Source organism: Galeopterus variegatus, unplaced genomic scaffold (assembly GCF_000696425.1).
Source record: "Galeopterus variegatus unplaced genomic scaffold, G_variegatus-3.0.2 Scaffold9530, whole genome shotgun sequence".
Classification (NCBI taxonomy): Eukaryota; Metazoa; Chordata; class Mammalia; order Dermoptera; family Cynocephalidae; genus Galeopterus; species Galeopterus variegatus.
This window is the reverse complement of record NW_007735641.1, coordinates 22,592-46,391: the sequence shown is the minus strand read 5'-3', so window position 1 is coordinate 46,391 and position 23,800 is coordinate 22,592. Positions and strand designations below refer to the sequence as shown.

At 45.2% G+C, this 23,800-nt stretch overlaps 2 protein-coding genes and 1 pseudogene across 3 annotated transcripts in view; 2 read left to right on the top strand and 1 right to left on the bottom strand.

The window, feature by feature from the left end:
- The window catches only part of POM121 (POM121 transmembrane nucleoporin), a 20,713-nt gene extending 5,318 nt beyond the window's left edge, over positions 1 to 15,395 (top strand). The window contains exons 5-13 of the mRNA XM_008593694.1: positions 402 to 573; positions 5,245 to 5,336; positions 6,129 to 6,202; positions 6,766 to 6,890; positions 7,010 to 7,112; positions 7,423 to 7,599; positions 9,005 to 10,657; positions 12,622 to 12,744; positions 13,172 to 15,395. Of these exons, the coding sequence (XP_008591916.1) occupies positions 402 to 573; positions 5,245 to 5,336; positions 6,129 to 6,202; positions 6,766 to 6,890; positions 7,010 to 7,112; positions 7,423 to 7,599; positions 9,005 to 10,657; positions 12,622 to 12,744; positions 13,172 to 13,269 (2,617 nt within the window). The 3' untranslated portion in view covers positions 13,270 to 15,395. The remainder of the gene's footprint in view (positions 1 to 401; positions 574 to 5,244; positions 5,337 to 6,128; positions 6,203 to 6,765; positions 6,891 to 7,009; positions 7,113 to 7,422; positions 7,600 to 9,004; positions 10,658 to 12,621; positions 12,745 to 13,171) is intronic.
- On the bottom strand, positions 15,396 to 23,800 carry NSUN5 (NOP2/Sun domain family, member 5). Of its 2 annotated transcripts, none has more exons than XM_008593695.1 (10): positions 23,690 to 23,800; positions 23,417 to 23,539; positions 22,722 to 22,896; positions 22,519 to 22,627; positions 17,223 to 17,361; positions 17,019 to 17,134; positions 16,477 to 16,655; positions 16,067 to 16,280; positions 15,842 to 15,982; positions 15,396 to 15,767 (listed from the first exon to the last, which is right to left on the bottom strand). In XM_008593695.1, the coding sequence occupies exons 1-10, from the start codon at positions 23,780 to 23,782 to the stop codon at positions 15,653 to 15,655; spliced, it is 1,404 nt and encodes a 467-aa protein (XP_008591917.1). In that variant the 5' UTR covers positions 23,783 to 23,800; the 3' UTR covers positions 15,396 to 15,652. The 2 variants fall into 2 exon arrangements, with proteins under 2 accessions (XP_008591917.1, XP_008591918.1); XM_008593696.1 differs by having other exon boundaries at positions 16,067 to 16,158; positions 16,517 to 16,655; positions 23,690 to 23,782.
- LOC103609368 lies at positions 17,641 to 18,203 on the top strand (annotated as a pseudogene).

Sequence of the window (23,800 nt, the reverse complement as noted above, 5' to 3'; positions counted from 1 at the left end):
TTGAGATATAATTGACATACAATAAACTGTACCTGCTTAAAGTATACAATGTGTTAAGTTTTGACATGTGAAACCATCACCACAATCCAGATAGTGAATACATTCATCATCTCCAAAAGTTCTGTTGTGCCCTCTCTAATCTCTCCCTGCCCCCAGTCCCAGGCATCCAGTGATCTGCTTTCTGTTACTAGAGATTAGTGTGCATTTTCTAGAATATTATAGAAATGGAATAATGCATTTAAGTTTTAAATATATGGCTTTTCTTACTGATTTGGTCAGATATATTTAGCTAAATTGTTATCATTAAAAATTAAGAGCGTTATCCTTTTCCCTTCGGGTTTGTTAAGAAAGGTGTCATTCCTTTAATTGTTTCATCTAACTATCTTTTTTCCTTTTGTTAGGCCTGGATCTCTGAAAAGGGGTCTCAATTCTCAGAGCTCAGATGACCACTTGAATAAGAGATCCCGCACCTCTTCCATGAGTTCCTTGACAAGCACATACACAGGTGGCATCCCTAGCTCCAGCCGCAATGCCATTACCAGTTCCTATAGCTCTACACGAGGCTTCTCACAGGTACAGTAGCAGCTCTTGTGATGTGGGGGAAATGGGTTCCCAGCATTAATTAATTGATTTGCAAATGTTTTCTTTTTTTTTTTTTTTGTCCGTTTTGAGACCGGCTGCACTGCGCTCAGCCAGTGAGCGCTGTGAGCGCACGGGTCATCCCTATATAGGATCCGAACCCGCGGCAGGAGCGCTGCTGCGCTCCCAGCGCTGCACTCTCCCGAGTGCGCTACGGGCTCGGCCCTGCAAATGTTTTCTAACCACCTTCTGTCTATCAGACATTAGCATTGTCTCTGAGCTAGTAGAAGATCTGACCCTTAAATGCTAAAAATAGACCAGTGGAACAGAATAGAAAGCCCAGAAAGTAAACCAGTGCATATGTAGAAACCTGATAAAAAATAGAGCCATTATTGCAGATAAATGGACAAAGGATGAACAATTCAATAAATGGTATTAATTTGAAAAGGTAGATTGAGTCCAGATTGCATTGGGTCATAAAAGAGATTTATCCTGTAGGCATTTAGAATTTAGTGAAAGTTTTTTAAACAAGAAATGGTCGTAATTCTTTTTTAGAAAGAGGATTGCTGTATAGTGTAGGGAACTTTGCTGCCAAACAGACTTGGGTTCAGATCTTGGCTCTGACACATACTACAGGTAAATGAGCAGGTAAATCACTTAAACTCTTTTTCTCATGGCTAAATGATTGTTGTAATGATTGAAGGTAATGTTTGAAAAGCACCCACACCCATTATGGTGCCTGTCAATAGTAGGTTTCCAATATATAGTACCTAAAAGAAAAGATAAAGTGCTGACACATACTACAGGTAAATGAGCAGGTAAATCACTTAAACTCTTTTTCTCATGGCTAAAGGATTGTTGTAATGATTGAAGGTAATGTTTGAAAAGCACCCACACCCATTATGGTGCCTGTCAGTAGTAGGTTCCCAATATATAGTACCTAAAAGAAAAGATAAAGTGTGAATGGAGAAAGATTTCCGAGGGCAGAAAATTTTAAGACATGTTCATCAGTCCAGAAGGCTCTTACAATAATACATATAAATGAAAGATGAAGGTTGAGCCAGAGTGGTGTGGGAATGAAAAAAATAGGACAATAATAGTAACCTTTACTATGAGCACTTATTCTACGTTAGGCCCTATGCTAAGTACTTTACATGAATTTCCTCATTTAATCATCACAAAAACCCTATTAAGTACATATTTATTGTCTCTATTTTTAAAACCTTCTTATATACAATTTCAAATGTACAGAAAAGGAGAGAAAATGTCATAATGAACCTCCATGTAGCTTCAGTAGTTAACAACATTTTATCAGTCCTAGTCCATGAATTCTCCCCAGTTTGTTTTTGCTCTTTGTTTTAAAGCAAGTCGCAAACATGCTATTTCACTTATATGTACTTCATAGTATTTTTAACTGTTAAGAACTTTGTTTTTTACATTAATAACCACAATACCATTATCCTTCTTAATTAATAACTCTTTAATATTAGTTAATATCACACCATGTTCAACTCTGCCCTTATTACCCAAAGCTGTCTTATTGAAGTTACTTTGAATCAGGAATCAACAATCAATTTATTACATTTGGTTGATAGGTCTCTTAGGCTCTTTTAATCTATAATACTTCGACTTACCTTTTTCTGTGCTTTCGAAAAAATGGATCATTTTCTTCTGTAGAATTTTCCACATTCTGGATTTAGTTTGTATCATCATAGTGTTGTTTTTAATATGTACTGTATCCTCTTATCTTTCATGTGAATGGGTAGTTGGGTCCTGAGACTTGATTAGATTCAAGTTCAGTTATTTTGGCAGAATACTTCATAGGTGGTTCTGTGTGTTTCCTATTGCGCCACATCAGGAGGCAAAAAATGTCTGGTTTTTCCACTTTTCAGTGATGTAAATATTAATCACTGGGTTCTGGTGTTGTCATTCTGATCCATTCATTTTAATTTTCCTATTAGCTTTTCATCTGATGATTTTAGCAGCCATTTATCATCTTTACATAGATCCATTGTTATATTAGGTTTCAAAATGGTGATATTCTAATTCTGTTGTTCCTCTGCATTTATTAACTGAAATTCTATATTGAAGAACATGCCCTTTCTAAAGGAACAATAGGATAATAAAAAGGCATTGATGCCACAGCTAACTTCAGAGGGGACCAATGAGTTTTTTGCTGTTGTTATTGATTATCTTTATGAACTTCTGAACTTTCATAATTATTTTATGTTTTTCAGTACATTGTAGTTATTGTTTTTGATGCACAAACATTTCCAACCTTGGTCGGTGGGAGCCCTTTCACACTGGTTCCTGTGTCCTTTTGTTCTAATCCCTGCAATCTTTTGACACTCCAAAAAAAATTCGTCTTGTACATTTCCCGCATAGACAGCAGTTGGCTATTTCTTCAAAAAGCTTTGGTTTTTTCCGGTTGGAAATGGTATTTAGAGACTATAATTCCAGGGTTCTAGGAGAGATATTCAGGTCCTCTAGAAAGAGGAATTGAAATCCATAGAATTCATAATGATATTTCAAATTCATATTTTAAATGGCAGGATTTTTTTACATAATTTCTTTGATTCTATATTTTTATGTATTCTTAAAAAAATTGCTTTGTAATTACTTATTTGATCCTAGTACACACAATTTCAAAATAATAATATCAATGTTATTAACACTGAGACTTCTGAAGTCATTTCAAGAATTACTTGTGATTCATTTTGTCTTTAGTATACATCTCTCTATGAATACTAGGGATATATAATAAAAATATTGTATTTTAAAGTAATGTGAATCAGTTGGTTACATCACCACACCAATTTTATATATAGTAAGTTTCATTTGTTCAATATGTTTTAAAGTTTTAGGGATTTCTGTGTTTTTCTTTTTGATATAGTTTTGTTTTTAGTTATGTAAAATATGTAAATTGTTCCAAAGAATGTACACCAAGACAAAATATATTCAGAGAAATCCAATACCCAGCCCTTTCCACTCCACATTGTTCTCTTCTTCTCTATTCTTACTACGTTTTGTTTATCCTTTAAATGATATACAAATCATTTAAATCCCCAATTTCTAATGTTAAGGTAGTAAACAGTATATACAGGTTTGAGCCTTACTTTTTTCACATAGTACATACTAGAGGTCACTTCATAGCAGTATGTAGAAATTCATCTGTTTTTCTTACAACTGCATAGTTACTCTGGTCCTCTATTGATAAGCATTGGGTTGTTTCAGTCTTCTGCTATTACAGATAGTGCTACAAAGAATACTTTTGTTCATATGTTATTTCATACTTGGCAGTTATACATCTGGGAAAGGTTAAATGCATGTGTAATTTTGCTAGATATTGTTAGATTCCCCTCCATGGAGTGTGTACCATTTAACATTACCATCAGCATTGTATTAGAGTGGCCTTTTCTCCACAGCCTCACACACACTAGGTTCTCATTTGACAGGTGAAGCATAATATCTAATTTTTGTCTCTAATGAGTTAGTTTGGTCATCTTTTCATATGTTAAATGATTATTTTGAGTTCTCTTTCCATGACTGATTGTTCATATTTTTCACTCTTTTTTCTGAAGGGCTACTGGTCTTTTTTTGCTCATTTTCGAGAGCTTTTTGTATATTAGAGAAACAAATTCCAAATGAACTGAAGTTTTAAATGTAAAATAGAAACCACAGAAGTATTAGAAGAAACAGGCTACTTTGTCATGCATTGCTGGTGGGAGTGTCAGTTGATAAAGTTCTCTAGAGGACTGTGTGGCAGGAGTTGTCAACAGTAAAGATGCTCGTGCCCTTTGATCCGGTAACTTTACTTTTAAGAAGTTATCCTATACATATACTCAAAGATATGTACAAGGATGTTTGTAGCATTATTTTAATAGCAGAAGCTTGGAAACAATGTAAATGTGCCTTTTCAGAGGACTGGTTGAGTAACTAACTTACAGTATTTCCATAAGTTGAAATACTATATAACCATTAAAAAGAATAAGGCAGCTTCATAGGTACTCCTGTGAATGATCTCAAAAATATGTTATATAAAAAACAAGGTGTAGAACTGTGTATATGTCCTCTATTAATTGGGATACTGGTTTCTTTAATCTTTTAATATGCATAATAGTTCCAATAGAATATATTAGAAACTGGTAACAATTATTAAGATGATAGTACAATTAAGATGAACAATTATTAAGATACCATAGATGTTGCAAAAGCCATAAATGTCATGATAGTGTATTTGAAAAAATTAAGTTGGTAAATTAAAACTGAAAATTTAACGAAAGCTAGACTAATTAGTTTACTGTATTTTGTCTTCACTGGTACAGTTTCTTAATTTATTTCCATCGACAGTCTAGAGTAGACTTGTATGCATCATGGCTCTATACTATTACTGAATGTAATGTGCCACTTTTAATATATGCAAAAATTACATTCATTCCTTCTACATTTATTATTAGCATTCCATTACTTTTCTAGCCTTTTTTTTTTTTTTTTTTTTTAATATTGGCAATTGACTTTCTTTTCAGGGGTATTTCTTCACAAAGAAATATTTTTTTAGTCACTTAGAGACTTTATATACAGTGATGAAGAGAACCACAAAATTACATTGAAGGTCAGATGCTAATTTATCAACTGGCTCAGTCATGTAACTTTTTTCACTTTCAGCTCTGGAAGAGAAGTGGTCCCACTTCATCACCCTTCTCTAGCCCAGCCTCATCCCGCTCCCAGACACCAGAGAGGTCAGCAAAGAAAATAAGGTAAGCAGCATTCTCTAGTTATCATTTGCTGTATGGACAAAGGAGAGGTGAGGAAAGGAGGGAAATTTACTTGTCTCTTAGGCTTTGTGCTACTCTGACTTGGAGAATCAGAGAAATTAAGCTTAGGGGAAGGACAGTGAAATACGCACTTGAGCTGCTCTCGTCTCTTACAGTCTTATGTACTGACTTAGAGGCCCCTGGCTCTCTGCCTCATATTCCAGCATAGCGATCAGGGTGCAAGAGCTTGGAGAATCAGAGAAATTAAGCTTAGGGGAAGGACAGTGAAATACGCACTTGAGCTGCTCTCATCTCTTACAGTCTTATGTACTGACTTAGAGGCCCCTGGCTCTCTGCCTCATATTCCAGCATAGCGATCAGGGTGCAAGAGCTGAAGCCACATAAAGTGGAGTGCAGAGAGTGAATCATGGCAGTGGGCAGAAGCCTTCATGTTCTTGACTCCAGCTGACCCTCTAGGTACTTACAGTAAGCTGGCACTCTCCTCCCTCAGGGATCAGATGTGTCTAGAACTCCCAGGAACTTGGCAGGTTATAAGTAAGGTTTTGAAAATTATTATTTTGTGGTTGTTTTAAAACAAGTGTTTCTTCATGGCCCCTGTGAACTACCTTCATTTCTATGGGCATTTTCTTTTGACATTTTTATCCTGACACACTGAGATCTTAAATCATGGTTGTTCTAGGCTTTGGCTACTTGGTAGGTAGGAGGGTAGAAAAAGTTATCTAGTACTTTGGTCGGGAAGTCTCTTTGAACTAAATTCTGGATTTCTCCCTACAGAGAAGAGGAGCCGTGTCCTCATTCCAGTTCTTCAGCACCATTGGTGACAGACAAGGAGTCCCAGGGAGAAAGGCGTAAGTTGATGAGTGAGCAGGAGTGGCTGCTGCTGGTGGTAGTAGAAGTGTTTATGGAGGATATAGAGATAAATGCCTGTTCAGAAAATGTGTTGAGCATTACTATGTCTAGGGCATGGTAGACACAGAGAGAGAAATTCCTGTCCTTCAGAGGTTTCTAGTCTGATAAGGGAGAAGGTTAACAGACAAATACAATGTAACATGTGATAACTATTGGATAAGCTTAGTTTGAGGCATCTGTGAGAGACTCAGGCAATTACTGTCCAGTAAGTAGTTGTATGCTTGTATTTGGAGCAATTATCTCTTTATCCTCTTGACTGTTAGGAATAATCTTGCAGACACCATCCAAGCACCCAAATCATTTCTTTTTGGAGATACCCATTGAAAACTCAGAGTTAAAAACCAAGTGGATATAACACCAAGGTCAAGGGTTTGGCCAAGGCCAAGGGTTTGTATCCCCTTACTGGCCAGCTACCCGCCCCCCAAAAAACCAAGTGGGTAGACAAAACTCTTCATTTCTGAAAGAGGGAAGAAAGCAAACAAGTCTATATTTCTGTCTTTAGTTGCAGATACAACCACACAGAAGAAACAAAACTCGTGGAATTCTCCATCTACACCTGGCAACTCTGGGCAGCGTAAACGGAAGATTCAGCTGCTGCCCTCTAGGCGAGGGGACCAGCTGACGTTGGTATGGTCCTGTCCATCTACTCCTGCCCACCCTAGCTTAGCTCTTTTAAGTCTTAGGAAGGCTAAATACAAGTTTCTTCCAGTTTCTTCTTATTCACCTGACTTCTTTCTCTTTGGTAGCCTCCACCTCCCCAGCTTGGTTATTCAATCACTGCAGAAGACCTAGACTTGGAAAAGAAAGCTTCATTACAATGGTTTAACAAGGTTTTGGAGGACAAGTCTGGTAAGGAGTATAGATCAACTGCACACTCCACAGAGGTTTGATGTGTTTTTTCCTTTGGTTTTTTTTTTTAAAGGGTTTCTCTGGAAAAAATCCAGGAGGAATTCTGTGTTTTCTTTTGGTCTTTCTCATCTGAAAAATCCATTTGGGTCTTCACTGAAACCTGGAGAACAGTGAACATTGAGATCAAGGGGGGGAAGCATTTCTAGATTAGTTATCCTGAGATCCTGAGCATCACTGTGCCCTGTGATATGCCATCTAGAAAGAATTCCCAAACAAGGGAGGCCAGTTTCATTTGCTCTTTCTTATTTAGATGCTGCCTCAAACTCCGTCACTGAGAACCCACCTACCACTCAGCCGCCTTTTACTTTTACCCTGCCCTCTGCTGGGACTGCTTCCTCACCAGCCTCCCTGGCTACCCCAAGCACTAACATGCTGTTAGAGAGCTTGAAGAAGATGCAGAATTCCCCGGGCCTGCCATCCTTCCCAGGTGAGTGGGAGAGGTTCCTTTGGAGCATATGATGACATCACTCTTTGTCAGCCTTTGTTTAGGTTGAAGTAAAAGCTTCATGCCTATCAGTTGCTGGAAATTGTTCTAAAGGTTGAACCTACTCTGACTTAACCACACCTGAGCCAGTGCAAGCTTACAAGCTTCAGAACCCTCTAATCAGGAAATTTTAGGGAAAGTGTGCTGCAGCACTTAAAGCTGGGGAGGGCAGCTTAGGTTGGCTGTTGATTTGAAACTCAGTTCCCTGGATGCTCTGAACCTTGCTGTTGTCATCTGTAAAATGAGAATAATGCTTCCTTTGAGAGGTGTCTCTGAAGTGTATGTGTGATATATGTTTAACACGTTACATACTTATTAGACCACATACCCAGAATAATATTACTTCCATATCCCTCTAGGTTTTCAAGGGTCTTTTGATTGTTCTAAGCCCATGCCTTCATCCTTTGAGAGGTGTCTCTGAAGTGTATGTGTGATATATGTTTAACACGTTACATACTTATTAAACCACATACCCAGAATAATATTACTTCCATATCCCTCTAGGTTTTCAAGGGTCTTTTGATTGTTCTAAGCCCATGCCTTCACGGCACTGCATACAGTTGGCCCTCTGTATCCACAGGTTCCACATCTGTGGGATCAACCAACTACAGATGAAAAATATTTGGGGGAGAAAATAACAAACAACAATACAGCAATAAAAAAAATTACAAATTAAAAAATACAGTATAATAATTATTTACGTAGCATTTACATTGTATTAGGTATTATGAGTAATCTAGAGATGATTAAAGTATATGGAAGGATGTGCATAGGTTATATGCGAATACTATACTATTTTACGTGAGGGACTTGAGCATCTGTGGATTTTGGTATCCATGGGGCATCCTGGAATCAGTCCCCTGTGGATACTGAGGGACAAGAGTGTATACACACCTCTGTTATTGCATTTTATCAGGTAGTAGTATAGGTTTAATATTCAGCCTCTCCCAGGGCTCATGGGCAGAGACTGCCTCATTTTTGGTTGTATGCTCTCCATTTAGCACCTGGTAGGTAGACATTAGTAAATCTTTGTTAGATGAATAAAGTGTATCCAGGTAAGTAACTGGACTTAAGTTCAGGTGATTGGATTGTCTTTAGTTCCCCCACACATTTAACTCCCAATTAGGCCACACTTTATCCCCTTCTGTCTTTCTTATGATCTGTGAGATAAAAATAATGAACACTTCCTTGATTTACTTTACAGGTCTGTGATATAAACTTAGTCATGTTTGTTGACTGACTGTTAGATCTTTAGCACTGTGGTAGGCATGGGGAGGATACAAAAACATTGAATACCATGACATTCGAAGTATTCAGAATTCACTTTTCTTATTACTCTTCTTCCCAGAATCTGCTGGAGTGACAACCACTGTGGCCCATTCGCCTCCAAAGACACCCAGCCTTCTGGCCCCTCTTGGCTCTTCACAGTCAGGGCCCATCCCAGGCACCTCTTCAGATTCAAAATCCACAGTCACTTTCATGGGGCTGACCCCTGCTTCTTCCACGATATCAGTCACTGACAACACCAAGTCACCTCCAGCCCTTCAGGCTGAGACACCTGCCAAATCCCAAGCACAATCTGCCCCATTCCCCAACCCTAAGCAGAGTTTTCTGTTTGAAATGCTGAGCACCCAACCTTCTAACCCTTCTTCCCCTGCTGCTCCTGGTACGTCTTCAGCATCTCTCATGTTCAAGCCCATTTTTACAACCCCACCTAAAAGTGAGAGTGAAGGCCCCTTGTCGGGTGGCCCTTCAGTCACAGCTTCTTCCAGCTCGCCCCTCCCCACAACGACCAGCACCTCAACCCTGACTTTCAAGCCCATCTTTGATAGCCTGGGGCCACCTACGTCTGTGCCCTTATCAACTCCCTTCTCCCTCAAGCAAACAACTACTTCAGCCACTGCTGCAGCCACAACGGCCCCTCTCTTCACTGGCCTGGCCACTGCCACCACTACAGTGGCTTCTATTACCACAGCCAGTACAGCCGCCAACTCTGCTTCGAAGCCTGCTTTTGGCTTTGGTATAAACAGTGTGACCAGCACCATGGGCAGCGTGACTAGCACCACTACTTCTATTTCACAGCCTTTCCTGTTTGGGGCTCCGCCTGCCTCTGGTGCCAGCTTTACCCCAGCCATGGGCTCCATATTCCAATTTGGCAAGCCTCCTGCCATGCCCACATCAACAACAGTCACCACCTTTGGCCAGTCCCTTCCCAGTGTTGTTCAGACAGCCACCAGCAGCAGCACTGCCGGCTTTAGTGGTTTTGGCAGCACGCTTACAACCTCAGCCCCGGTCACCACCAGCCAGCCTACGCTGACATTCAGTAACACGACCACCCCAGCGTTCAACATTCCCTTTGGCTCAAGCACCAAGCCCCCTCTTCCACTGTATCCAGGAGCCAACCCCCAGCCTGCATTTGGGGCCACTGATGGGCAGCAGCAAGGGGCAACCAAGCCTGCTCTTGTCCCAAGTTTTGGCAGCTCTTTTACTTTTGGGAACTCTGCAGCCCCAGCCCCAACTGCAACTCCAGCACCAACCCCAGCCCAGCCAGCCTTTGGCAGCGCTACACAGTCAGCATTTGGTGGTTTGAAAACCACAGCCTCTGTCTTTGGCACTGCTGCCAGCACCCAGCCAGCCTTTGGCAGCACCACAGCTGTTTTTTCCTTTAGTGCAGCCACCACCTCTAGCTTTGGAGCTACAACCCAAACCATCAGCAGTGGGACCAGTAGCTCAGTGTTTGGCAGCACAACTCCATCACCTTTCACGTTTGGGGGATCGGCAGCCCCAACTGGCAGTGGGGGCTTTGGGATCAATGTGGCTACCCCAGGCACCAGCTCCACCTCTGGAGCTTTTAATTTTGGAGCAGGACAGAGTGGGACCACAGGCACCACCACCCCCTTTGGCGGAGGCTTGAGTCAGAACACCCTGGGCACATCTAGCCAGACCACACCCTTTGCCTTCAATGTGGCCAGCACGCCTGAGAGCAAGCCTGTGTTTGGAGGTAAGGTTGGGAATGCACTTGGTCCGCTGGGCCCGCCACTGTTCTCAGTGCTAGCACAGTCTCCGCTCTTCAGGAGCTTTCATTATGGTCATGGAGAAAGAGACAAATACAGAAATAAATTCAATGTCAGATAGTGATAAATGTTTTGAAAAAATAATTAACTTTGAAGGAACCATTGTGGATTCAGGTGGTCAAGGGAGGCCTTTCTTTTGAGGAAATAGCAAAATTAAGTCAAGAGTATATTCATGATAAAGCTGAGTTGGGAGTAGGGGTGGGGATGCATGGATGTGAGAGAGCGAGTACATGCACGCCCACTGCAAGCGCAGCCACAGGCAGAAAGCTCTATCTGTTCATGAGCAGAGAAAAAGGCAAGCATGGCTAGAGGTCAAAGTGGGGTAAATGATATAAAAGGAGGTTGAAAGGCAAGGAGACTTGAAGATCACTCATGGCCAGGGTTTGGTGTTTAGATTTAAATATTAAAGGATATCATTCTAGAATTTCAAGCAGAAGAATGATCTTATTTGCCATGTGATGATGAATTTTGACTGTGGTAGCTTCTGTTTCCTTCATTAAATATGAGAGAAGACCTTGGGGCATGGGTTAGGGTAAAATGTGTAAAAGCAGGGCCTCTTGACACAGTCATTTTGGACAGTGGAGAAAGAAACATAATATCGGAAAGTGTCATAGATTTGCCAGGCAGTTTTGTAGACTGGAAAATTGTGATTATGAATTTAAAGTGAGGCCAGTCAGCATTGTGCTTTTCTCCAGCAACATCCAGTTGTTGAGGTGTAGACCTGAAATAAGTAGATAGCTGGGAAAACCCAACCTGTTTGAGTTCAAGCAAGTGTGTCAGGAAGGGCAGCGGACTGCAGGCCTTGGTGAGGGTGAGGAGATGCAGGGGGAGACTTGAAGAAGGGAGCTAGAAGGAAGAGCCTGGTGCTTGTAGTGCAGTTTGAGAGCTGGAGCAGTTCCTGGTGGTGACAAGGTGTGACCACAGGAGTGACAGAGGTGGGGTAGAAGAAAAGATCATTGGGGCAGCAAGATTAAGGGACTGAGGGTTTTATGAGTCATCCTCACAGGTGATGAATTCAGCAAGAATGGTGATGGGGAAGATGACAGTAAGCCAGGTGTCCTCAGTGAATAAAAGGGAGTGACCTGCAGTTGACAGATTACACTAACAAGGACAAGGAGCTGATTATAATGAAGTCTAATGAGCTGAACTTCAAATGAGTTGAGGTGTTTGAAGGAGGAGGGAAGAGAAATGGTTTGGAAGCAGCATCAGAGAGCAAAGAAAGGTACCTACTCCTCTTTAGGCCCTGAGACATGTGTACATGAAAGAACAGCCATCCTGGAGACAAGTGTAGGAAAAGCAGTCACTCCAGGACAGCAAGAATTCAGTTAGGGCAAGGTGCGGGGAAGGGCGTTTACTTGTGACTGAGTTCCACAGGGCACCATGGGAAGATTAGGGGACCAGCAGGGTGGAGTGGTGAGTTTGGTGGAAGAATCTAGCTTCTGGAGGGGAGGGGACAGGTAATCCAGGGAGAAGAGGTATAATGAAATTAGTCCTGATGGAAGAAGGGAGGTAACCTGGTCAAGCTAGGAAGTGGGAGTCCGTTGAGTGTTTCTCTCTGCAGGGGTGTGGTGGCCAGGGGAATTCAGAGGCCTGATTCCTAGGTGACCAGGAGAAGGCAGCATTGAAAGACTTTTTCTGTGCTGCAGCACAGCAGATAGCAGGCCAGGAGAAGGGCGGGCTCACCTGGAGCACCAGGTGTTAAGACTTAATTATCTCTTGGAATTGCTATGCTGGTGTGAATCAGAAAGGGTCATCCAGGGCCAAGGTATCCTGTGAGAAGTGCTGTCCCCTGTGGAGAGCAGACCTCCCACCTAGGCTCATTGCCATCTGCTTTGATACCCTCTGCTCATCAGCCTAGTCTCTACAGCTCTCTGCTGTCTCTTCATTCTAGGTACCTCCACACCCACCTTTGGTCAGAACACCCCTGCCCCTGGAGTGGGCACATCAGGCAACAGCCTCTCCTTTGGGGCGTCCTCAACACCCACCCAAGGCTTTGTTGGAGTCAGACATTTCGGTAAGCAGCAAGTCTCTGTTGCCAGTGTGACCTGCTCATCTCCTCTCTGAGGAAGGGGTTAGGATGGGGTGGCAATTTCCTGGTTCTCAGGCTTATAAGCATGGGGAAAATGTGGTCAAGCTGGGAGCCCAGCGCAGCCCAGGTATTGGGTTGAACGGCAGAGATGAGAAAGGAGCCATCTCTGGTAGAAGTTCCCAAATCACTTAGGAAGCCAGGTAAAATGGACTTGTGGGCCTCCCTCTCAGATTTTTTCTGGGATTTTGCATTTTTAATAGGCTCTTCCCACACATTGCTTCTGATGCAGCTTGGGAGCCCTATTCAAGCACCCAGTATTCTAGTGTCAGCCTAACTTTCCAGAGATTAGGGCACCCAGAGATATTTCTTCAGGTAGCAGCTGCTCTGATGAGATCTTGTTGAATCTTTCCAGGATCAGCAGCCCCTTCGTTTTCCATTGGTGCGGGATCCAAGACCCCAGGGGCCCGACAGCGACTGCAGGCCCGAAGGCAGCACACCCGCAAGAAATAGCCTTTGTCCCTTGCCCCTGTACCCTCCCCCACCCCACCACCCAGATCTGGACCTCAGCACCTGCTAGGAAGAGCCTCTGACCTTTCAAGTTCCATAAAGCAAACTTACCCAAGATCTCTGGCTTCAGCCACCAGCAGGGTAATGGCAGCCCCTTTCCCTTCTGGAGGAAGCAGAAACCTCAGAGAGGGAGAGGCAGGATATGGCTGGGCAGAAGTCTGATACCTTTACTTGAACAGTTCACTGGTGAGAGCTAAAGAAACATCTGTACATACTGTTTACTTCCCTGACAGTTGTTTAGTGTATAACCTTAGTCAGGTGGCCTCCCTTCCTGCCTTTTCCCTGAAGAGCCATCTTTCCTGGAAGGTGTAAGGTACCACCCACCTGGATATCCAGTGTGCATTTGATCGGATTGGGGGAAATGGTTTATCCCAAAAGCTTTACCTTGCTTGGCTTGGCTATGATTCTCTTCTTCTAGTCATTTTAGGGGACTGTTTCCCCATTTCTTGCTGCTTTACCCCTCACTGGTTCCTTGCAGAATTTATTCCTTTTAAAATGATCTTGAATCTAGCTTTGCCTTGGAGACTCTAGTGGGTGCTGCTCCTGCCATTCCATCTCCTCCTGCCAAGTCTGAGTCACTGTCTCATCTCCAAACCCTCTGCCAGTTTGGTCCCTAAAAGCCTGGTGGCTCCAGACTGTTAAGCCTGGCAGATCCAGGGGTGAGATACCTCACTGTGGGAGAGAGAAGCTCTTGGAGCAGGCAGGATGCCCACGAGTTTCAGCTGCTTCCTCGCCACCCTACCCCGCTGCCTCATTGGGCCATCATCTGCCTCTCCGGGATTGTACGTTTCAAGCCTTGTCCTGTGTTACTTTGTCTGACCCTCATGTCTATTGCTCTTTGAATCGAGTTTGGAGGAAGAATTTAATTGTATGAGTGGCGGCATGTTGGTAGTGCCGGACTTAACTGTTTCAAGTTTTCTGGGGCCTAGCTAATTGAATGTGGAAAGTAGCTCCACTTTATGGCTACAAGTGCTGACTCCTGAATTTTCAAATGGTGTTTTGACTTTAAGGGCTGGCAGCCCAGGAGGATGGGGCCCAGGGGAAGCAAAGACCTCTTCCCTCTGCTATTTCTCTCCCATTTATCTGACTTCAGTGTGGGCTAGATCACGCCTAGTATATGTTAGGAAACCTAAATTAATGAACCATACTTTTAAAATTGTATCTCAGCTGTTATCCCCAACCCTTCCCCTTTTCTGCCAGTCAACATGCCCCAGGTCTAAGAGCCATGCTGCCATGTCCATCCTCTTTGGGAGAAGTATGAATGCGTGTGTCTAAATTAAAAGAAAAAAAAAATATTTAAACATTTTTTAACAAAATAAAAATTTATTTTTGTATTTAAGCTAAATTGCCTTTTAAATTCCTTCAAGCTTGGTTCATTGAGGTGGTTAAGCATAAACGCTGTTGACTAGGAACTAGCTGTACAGTTAAGTTAAAAGTTAAGCCTGTGTGAAGAAGGGGCTCAAGTGCTGTCCCAGGCAGCTTTCCTGAGGGACTAGAGCTCTTTCCAGACACGTTATTCAAAATGTAATTTTTATTTTATAAATAATGTGATGTAGATGTAACTAGTCCCTCCTCCCCTTTGTGACTGAGGTTGAACGTTTTGTGGCAAGGGACTGCTCCTCCCCCACCCCCAAGAAGAGCTCTGAAGTCTGACCTATTAATACCTAACTGTGTGTGGAGCTGAGGGAAGGAGCCTGAACCTCAAGTCTCAACTACCTGATAGGATTGGAGGGTGGGGGTGGGCACGGGTATAGAATCAAGCTTCTACCTATACCTTACGTAAGGTAGATCCTCCTAGTTTTAGTACTCTGAGCTAGTTTACCTCAGTTCCCCAGGCAGGACAGTAGGTCCAGGAACCCCCTAAAGAGGGTGTCCTGGCACAGCCTGCATGTGAGTGTGTTGAGTGTGTATGTGTACATGTACGTGCACTGGACAGCAATGAGAGGCTGGGACTTTCCATTACAAATAAAGACTTAATTCCTGTTGAGTCTAATTGGAATTTTTAGTATGAATGTGAGATTTTTCTCCTTGCTTGTGTCATTAAGAATAAAAAACTGTGATCGATCATAGACCATGTTCTGCCTTTTATTTTTGCGGGCAGTGCTTCTCTCACCAGCAGGAACACAGCCCTGGGAAGGGACTCAAAGGACTAAGAAATGTACACTGTCTAGCTGGAGAAACAGGGTTACCAGTTAACTTCCTGCAGCAATAAAAATAACCTTTAAAAACCAAACTGCTAGAGTGTGAGGGTCCAAGGGTTCTCAGCTGAGGAGAGGGCTGGTGTCTTCATTTCCTACCAGCAAGAAGTCAAAGCCTTGAGCACCTGCTACGTGCAAGGCAGCGTGCTACGACCAGCCACTGCTTTTCGCTGCCGCCTCCTTCTCTTCGGGGCTGGGCTGGGTATAAGTTCTTGTGCCAGTGCTTCAGCCTGTGAAGCTGGGCTAGGAGAAAAAGTATAGAAATTAGATGTGCTCCAGTGATCCAGCATCTTCCAAGCAGACCCCTAGTCACTCACCTCGGCACCTCTACCCGTTCAATTACAGCAATGAAGAAGCCACCAGTGAGCGTGGTCTCAGGGGAGGCTCGGAGGCAGTGCTCAGCACCTGGAAAAGTGCTAAGGCCTCGGTGGGGCCAGGAGGGTAGGACAGGAGCTATCCTGCAAGAAGAAATAGCACAGACTCTAGGTAAAAGAGCAGCTCAGCTCTCCCTCCTCCTCACAACCCTAGTGGACACCCATCACCTGAAGGTGCCTGGGCTCTGCTGCTGCAGGGCGTCTCGTACCACATCTTCATTCTCCTCTTGGCAGAAGGAACATGTGGAGTAGACAAGGCGCTGCAAGGAGGGGAAAGTGAGCGCGTGGCAGAGAGCTCGCTGCTGGAACCCAGCCAGGGCATGTAAGCGTTCCTTGCTAGGTGTATCTGCCCCGGGCTCCTCCAGCTGTCTGGTCAACATACCTATAGAAAAGAGGGTTTTATTTATGTAGCTTCACAGACTGCCTTATTTTGTACTGAAATCTCCACTCTACAGATGAGAACATATTCCCAGGATCTTGCATTAAAGAGAACTGTGACCAAAATGAACTGCTCCTTCAGCTTTAGACTGCTTTGGATCTGGGAGTCCCTCAGCCACACTTCTTTCCCCCCATCTCACCAGAGCCACTACAAGAAGGATCCAGCAAGATGTACTGGACCTGACGATAACGCTGGTCTGAGGGTGAGACTGCCAGGAAGTCCTCCTTGGCTAACTCACAGCAGGAGACTCCAGCCCGGACCAGTAGAGTAGCCATGGATGCCAGCCGCTTGGCATCCAGGTCAAAGGCAAATATCTTCCTATGGAAGAGGGGAAAGTTGGGGTAAACTGAAAATTTATGGAGGCATCTAAAGGCCCATTGCTCTTGACATACACAACAACAGCATATATACGTTAAGTTGGGACACATAAGGGTCCATGATCAGAATTATCTGGCCTGGGGACTGCCCCAAGGGCTAAGGGATCCTTATCTCATACCTGCAACTCACTGGGAAGCTTAGCTTGGAGCTGTACCATGAACTGTCCTAGGTCTAGAAGGAAATAGCTAAGAGAAAGCTGTCCTTTCAGCCTTCATTACCTATTAGTATAATGAGCACCTTACTTCTTCCTACAAAGTATAGTATCAGATCCCATCCCCTTCCTCCCCTGACCATGGCACTCACCCTTGGTTCTTCAGAAAAGCAGCCAAGTGACTGGTCTTATTGCCTGGGGCAGCACACGCATCAATGACATGGGAACCTGGTGGAGGAGCCAGCAGCATGGCTGGGAGACAGCTGGCCTGGCAGGACAGAGCACAGCAGCTGTGAAGAGACCACAGGCTGGTCCCTCTCCCACACATTCTTCCCTTTCCCACCCATCCTCCTTACCTTGTCTTGTAGGATAAGGTGACCAGCTTGGTACAGTGGATGTTCATGCAGATCTGTTTGGGCAGGAAACACAAGCAGCTCTGGCAACAAGGGATCCAGAAGAAAACGCTTCCCCCTGAGGGCCCTTAAGTCCTCGAGGCTGCCATGGAAGAGGTGGGACGGGGAATAAGAACCATGAATTTGACGTTTTCTCAATTCCTCCATGCCAGGCCCCACTTAAACTGTTCATTCATGCATCAAATATTCAAAATGGCTATGAAGAAATATACATGGTGATAAGACAGAGGCAGCGGAATCAGTAGTTAAGAGAATGGGTTCAGGATCCCACCTCTACCATTTACCAGCAGCAACAGGAACATGGGCTATCTACTCTCTAATCTCAATTTGCAACCTGAATGTAGGAGCACATAAAGATGAGATGTCAGGCTCAGAGGACCTTCCTAAAGGCAAGCACCAGAAGCATCCACAAAGGGGAGGAACTACGTTCACTGAGAACGAAACGCAAGATTTGAACCTCTTGTTTAATAAGAGCCCATATCCAAACCCCGGCCTTCAGAAAGAAATGGCTTCAAAAATGAACATACATCCAACAGTAGTGCAGGTCTGGTTCAAGAGCCACAGAGCAAAGATCAAGAAAGCAAAATGCACTCCTGTTGAACAAGCTCAACCACAGCAATTACCTGAGGAGAAAGTTACCAGTCCTTCCCAGAGAAATATGGACAAACCTCCCAGATCCCCCAGTGGTGCCTATCCTGAAGCCCTAGTTTACACAGATCATCTGGCACCCTTATTCCAATTCAGCTTATGTTCCAGTTTTAAGGTCCCCACAGACCACTCTGACCACAAAACAGTCCATTTTGGCTGCTGCCAAGATCCTAACATATACTGCCTCTATCCCATTTTGGAATCCTGAGTTTGTTCTCTAAGCTTCAATTCTGATTCTTTTGCTCTTCATCTGTACAAAGTAGAAAGAGAAGCTAGACACAAAAGGTTACATATTGTAGTAATTTGTAATGATTCCCATAGAAAATATTTTTTAGCAATAAGGAATGAACTGGAGAACACAGATTTCGCAAACATTAAGTGAAGGGAAAAAAGGCACAAAAGGCTACCTACTGTATGGTCCCATTTATATGAATTCTCAGAGCAGAAAATACTACAGTAGCAAAAAGATTAGTGGCTGACCATGTGGTGGAAAGAACTGAACAGAGGCACAAATCTACTGGGGTAATAGAAATGTTTCATCTTAATTAGGGTGGCAGTTACCTCAGTGTATATATTCATCATAACACACAGAAAACTGTACATCTAAAATCTGTGCATTTTATTTTACATAAATTATACCTTGATAAAAAATATATAAATGTAAAAACATTTTTTAAACCTCAATTTGCACTTCTGTAAAATGGTAAGTGTGAGGATTAAACAAGTTAATACGTTCAAAATACTTATTGGGGAGTTCCAGTCAAGATGGCGGAATAGACAGTCCCCAGCTTCACTCTCTCCCACAAATCAACCAATTTACAACTATAAAAATGTAACAACAGCCAAGCTGGGGCCACTGGAGCTCAGGGGAAGAGGAAGAGAGACCTATGGAGTTCATGAAGGCGGGAGAAGCCACAATGAGAGAAAGAAAAAACTGCTCAGAGTGTTTCAGGCTGTGGCCACTTTAAGGCTGGAGGTGCTGAGCACATGGAGCAGAAGCCGGCAGAAGCTGGAGCTGTGCCCTTTGGATGGAGTTGCTTGGAGGCGGCAGGGGAGAAGAGGGCCTTAGCAGCCCCCAGGACAGCAAGACCACTAATAGGGTTCCCATGGACCCACACAGGAGTGAGGAGCCAGAATAACTGAAAAAGGGGAGCCATTCAGAGGCCGGTGAGTCAATGCAAGGGACCGGTGCAGTGCCTGTCCCATGGGAAGTGTTTGGAACACAGGTGGTGGGAGAGATGGGCCCACTGGGAGAACACTGGGGTACAGCAAGGACAGCCTATCTACCCCCCAATCAGCACAGGACCACTCAGAGGAGACTGGTAGGGAATGCAGAATTGCATGGGGTGCAGTTTGATAAAAAAAAAAACTCAGGCCCAGATCAGAGTTTCTTTTTTTTTTTTTTTTTTTTTTCCTTTTTGTTTTTTTTCGTGTCCGGCAATGGATCGCAACCCTCAGTGTCGCGCCCGCACCGGACCGGGACCAGCAACGGGATCACAACCCTCGGTGTCTTGCCCGCACCTCGCTCAGCCAGTGAGCGGGAACCGGTCTGTATGTGGGATCCGAACCCTCGGCAGGAGCGCCACCGCACTCCCAAGCGGTGCACTGTAGCAGTGCGCCACCGGGCCGGCCCCAGATCAGAGTTTCTGCACAACCCAGGTGCACCCAGTCTCTGGAGAGCTGGAAATACCTTTAAGGTCAACTATTAAACCCTGAGCTGCACAAAAAGCCTTCCCTAGGGAAACAGCAGCAAAGCAGCAATTTAGCTCAACCACACAGGTCAAGTACTGGTTCCCACAGGAAGTTCCCCCGTGTTAGAAGTACAAAAAATTAGTTCTGGCCCAGGCACACCACCAGTGCCTTGGGCCCGACCCAGGGACCCAAGGTGTGGATCCAGGGACTGGACCCCCCTCCCACAACCAGGCACCCTGAGCCAGCACCTCAGGGTCTGCCCAGGTCCCAAGTGGACCAGAGCCCCATCCCACAACAAGGCACACATGCCAGTGCCTCAGGGCCCACCGGGGACCCGAGACATGGAGAAGGGGACCAGACCCCCCTTGCACAACCAGGCACACTGCACCAGTGCCTCAGGGCCCACCCGAGGACCCAAGACATGGAGAAGGGGACCGGACCCCCCACCCACAACCAGGCACACCATGTCAGTGCCTCGGGGCCTGCCCAGGGACCCAAGGTACAGATCAAGGGACTGGAACCCCCTCCCACAACCAGGCACACTGCACCAGCACTCAGGGCCCACCCAGGAACCCAAGGTATGGAGCCAGAGACCAGACCCCCCTCCCACAACCAGGCATACCATGCCAGCACCTTGGGGCCTGCCCAGGGACCCAAGGCATGGAGAAGGGGACCGGACCCCCCCACACACAACCAGGCACACCGTGCCAGTGCCTCAGGGCCCTCCTGGGGAGCCGGGGAACAGACCCCCGTCCCACAACCAGGCACAACATGCCAGTGCCTCGGGGCCCATCTGGGGATCTGAGGTATGGAGCCAGGGAACAGACACACCCCACAACCAGGCACACTGAAAGCACCAAGGAGCATGCCAAAAACATCACCTCCACGTGGGTGGCCCACAACAGCCACCACAATAACTATGGATGCCACAAAAGTGGCTAGATGCCAGAACCACCATGCAGATGATCTGCCAGCCACTGGATTGCATTGACACAAGGAGAGTCACCAGCAGAGATTAAAAAAAAAAAGAAGAGGATGTCTTTCTTCACAAAGCCCATTTCAGAGTGACAAAAGAAGCATCTGCTCTGTAATAATATTGGGGGACCTGATCACACCTCTCAGCACTGGACAGATCATTTAGGCAACAAATCAACAGAGTAACCATTATTCTTTCAGAAGGAGAGAAGAAATTTGGAGAAGAAATCTAGGGCAATTAGTTGGGGGAGGAGGGAGAGAGAAGGGGAAGGGGAGAGATTGGACAAGGGGCATAAAGAATAATTATGATTTGTAACAATATATAGGCTAGTAATATTGATTTGGTCAAGATATCTCAATGTTGAACCCCCAAAACGTATAATCAATTTTGATTCAATAAAAATTTAAAAATAAATAAATAAATACTGATTGGCACAAATTAAGCCATTTATGCCATTACTGCTAAAGCATAACCTTGGGGAGAGGTTACTTTATGGGGAGTAGGGGTTGCAGGGGAGGTAAAAGCTGAGCTGATGGATGAGGAATCAGTAATGTGAGCAGCTGAGGTTAAAGCCACATTCACTATAACTCTGCAAAGTAGTACTGTCCACTCTACCTGACTGATGCAGAAACAGGCCTAGAAAGTAACACGTCTCCATTCAGAAAGTTATCAAGTGGCAGGAGCTGGAACTGAAACCCAGTCAAAGCCATTTTCTACTATTTCACTTTGGTCTCCAAGCAACATGCTAGAGGCTAAAGGAAGACCACCTAAAACTGACTGGGGAAAAGGCATTAGGCAGAGGCAGCTTCCCAGAGTTGTCAAAGGATAAAATAGGAGGTAGGTGTGAGTACAGTGGAGGGGTGAAGGAACCATCAGGGCAGAGACCAGCAACTGTGGATGGAACACCCAGTGCATGTGGCACCATGGTAGATGGGCCTGGAGAGGAAGCAGAGGCACAGGACGATGGACAGCCAAGAAAGGGTTTTCAGCAGGGAATAACAGTATCAGATCTGGGTTTAGATCTTCCTGCAACCAACCATGAGGAAGGAAATGCAACGTGAAAGTCTGGAAGTAGGGAAACCACTCTAGGAGATTCTTGTGCCCATCCTGATAGGAAATGATGGAGGCCTAAACCTAAGCAATGTCCAAGAGGATGGGGGAAAAAAGTAGTGGATTTGAGAAAGACACTAAAGATAGAGTAATAAATGACTGTAGAGAGAGAAAGGAAGCATCTAGGATGACTAAGTTGCTGACATGACCAAATGGGTGGATGATGGGAACACTGGTTAGGTTGAAATAGGGGATGCAGGACTGACCAGTTAGCTCAGTCATTTAGAGCGTGGTGTTATTCCATCAAAGTCAAGAGTTCAGAACCCCATACTGACAGCCCGCAAAGAAAAAGAACAAAAAAATAAAATAGAGAATCAGAAAGTAGTGTTTGAGAGGAAAGACAATGAATTCAGTTTGACACAGGCAGCAATTGTGGTATTTGTGAAGAATTCATATGAACCTGAGGGGATAGGAATACAAGAGAGAGGTCAAGACTGGGAGACAGGAATCAGCAGGTGGGAGGAAGGAGTTAGAGCCAGAGAAAAAACTGAAGGATACATTAGAAGAATGTAGGATGGGACTCCCAGGAGTATCAGCCAAGACTGGGAGACAGGAATCAGCAGGTGGGAGGAAGGAGTTAGAGCCAGAGAAAAAACTGAGGGATACATTAGAAGAATGTAGGATGGGACTCCCAGGAGTATCAGTGTTTAAGGGATGGCAGGAAAATAGGTATTGGAAGGACATGGAGAAACTGCTGGAAAGGTAGGAAGAAAACCTAGAGAGTGCAACTGCAACCTCTCTATTCCCACGTATCCCTGGTTCTCCAGTGCCCCCAGACACCTCCCTGCATGAGGGCAGCCGGGCAGCTCTCACCTGGAAGCCTGACCCTGGTAGGAGAAACCTTGTCTCTTGAAATAATCGATTGCATCATCAGTGCAGGTCTTGAGAGTGTTCACGCGCACAAATCGAGGCACCTGGGAGGCTAGGAAGCAAGCAGCAGTGAGTGGGCAAGAAAATGGCCCTCTGTCTGAGGACCAAATGGCCGTCCTCAACCCCCACCACTCCTTCCAGCTCACCTGGGCCAAGTCTGGATCCCACTTCCAACAGGTCCTCATTCCGGCTCACGCCCCGATGAACCTTGAGCCGGGCCAACTCAGCCTTGAGCCTCGCCTGGTGCCGACCAAGCAGAGGTTTCCATCGGCCCCCACCTCCTCGAAAACCTTTTCCCAGCAGCAACTCATACACTAGCACCTGGGGATGGGGAAACAAAGACAAAAGAACCTAGGCATTAATGCCTCAGAACTCTAGAATGCTGGAACTGGAAGGGCTAAACTGACCATCTGTCCAGGCGGTTACGGGTAAAGGAAAAGTACCTCGTCCAAGATCACACAAGAAATTAACGACAGACACAGAATCGGAACCTGGTGTCTTCTTTCCCAGTCCTGGACCATTTCCCTGTGGTTGCTCACCAGCAGAGCGGTGGACCCCAACCCTCTCCTTGCCAAAATTACCCTTTCGTTTAATTAAAGAGTACCTGTCACTGCTACCTTGTACTTCTGTTCTTATTTAATCCTTCACACAAGGCTCAAAATTAAAAGCAGTCTGATTTCATCAAAATTTGTAGTAGTGAGGGTTGCTCATACCCATTTCAGATGAGAGACTTGCTCAAGTCACGCCGTGCGTGGCAGCAAAGTAGGGACTAGGTTACAGACCCCTGATCCTCGGGGCTCTCGCCTCGCCTCGCCCCGCCCCGCCCCGCCCCGCCCGTCACCTTGGCCAGGTGCGGTCTCAGCTTCTTCTCGGCACGGAAGAGGCCGGCGCTGGCGATCACGGCGTCCAGCACGGCGGAATAGCGCTGCGTCTCGCACACCAGCGCGTACAGCTGCTTCACGTTCTGCGCGCGAACGAGGGGAGACACGTGGGGCGGGGACCGGGCTGGTCACCCGCTCCGGACCCCACCCCCAACTCCCCACCTGGGCCAGTCCCCCCACTCGCTCCTCCCGGGACCGTCCTCCCACAACTTCCTGAGTGCGGGCCCCGCTACCTGGAAGCGGCTGGCATACACCAACCCCTTGATGGAGCCCTGGCGGTTCTCCACGCCCGCCAGCACGGCGGCCGCTGCCGCGTACAGCGCCATACTCCTGCTCCCGCGCGC

Excerpts from the sequence above, each read along its gene's own strand:
- NSUN5 (XM_008593695.1), bottom strand. The coding sequence starts at position 23,782 with ATGGCGCTGTACGCGGCAGCGGCCGCCGTGCTGGCGGGCGTGGAGAAC. Across the intron at positions 23,540-23,689 it reads TGTATGCCAGCCGCTTCCAG|AACGTGAAGCAGCTGTACGC; the intron begins GTAGCGGGGCCC and ends GTTCGCGCGCAG. Across the intron at positions 22,628-22,721 it reads GGGATCCAGACTTGGCCCAG|CCTCCCAGGTGCCTCGATTT; the intron begins GTGAGCTGGAAG and ends CTTGCTTCCTAG.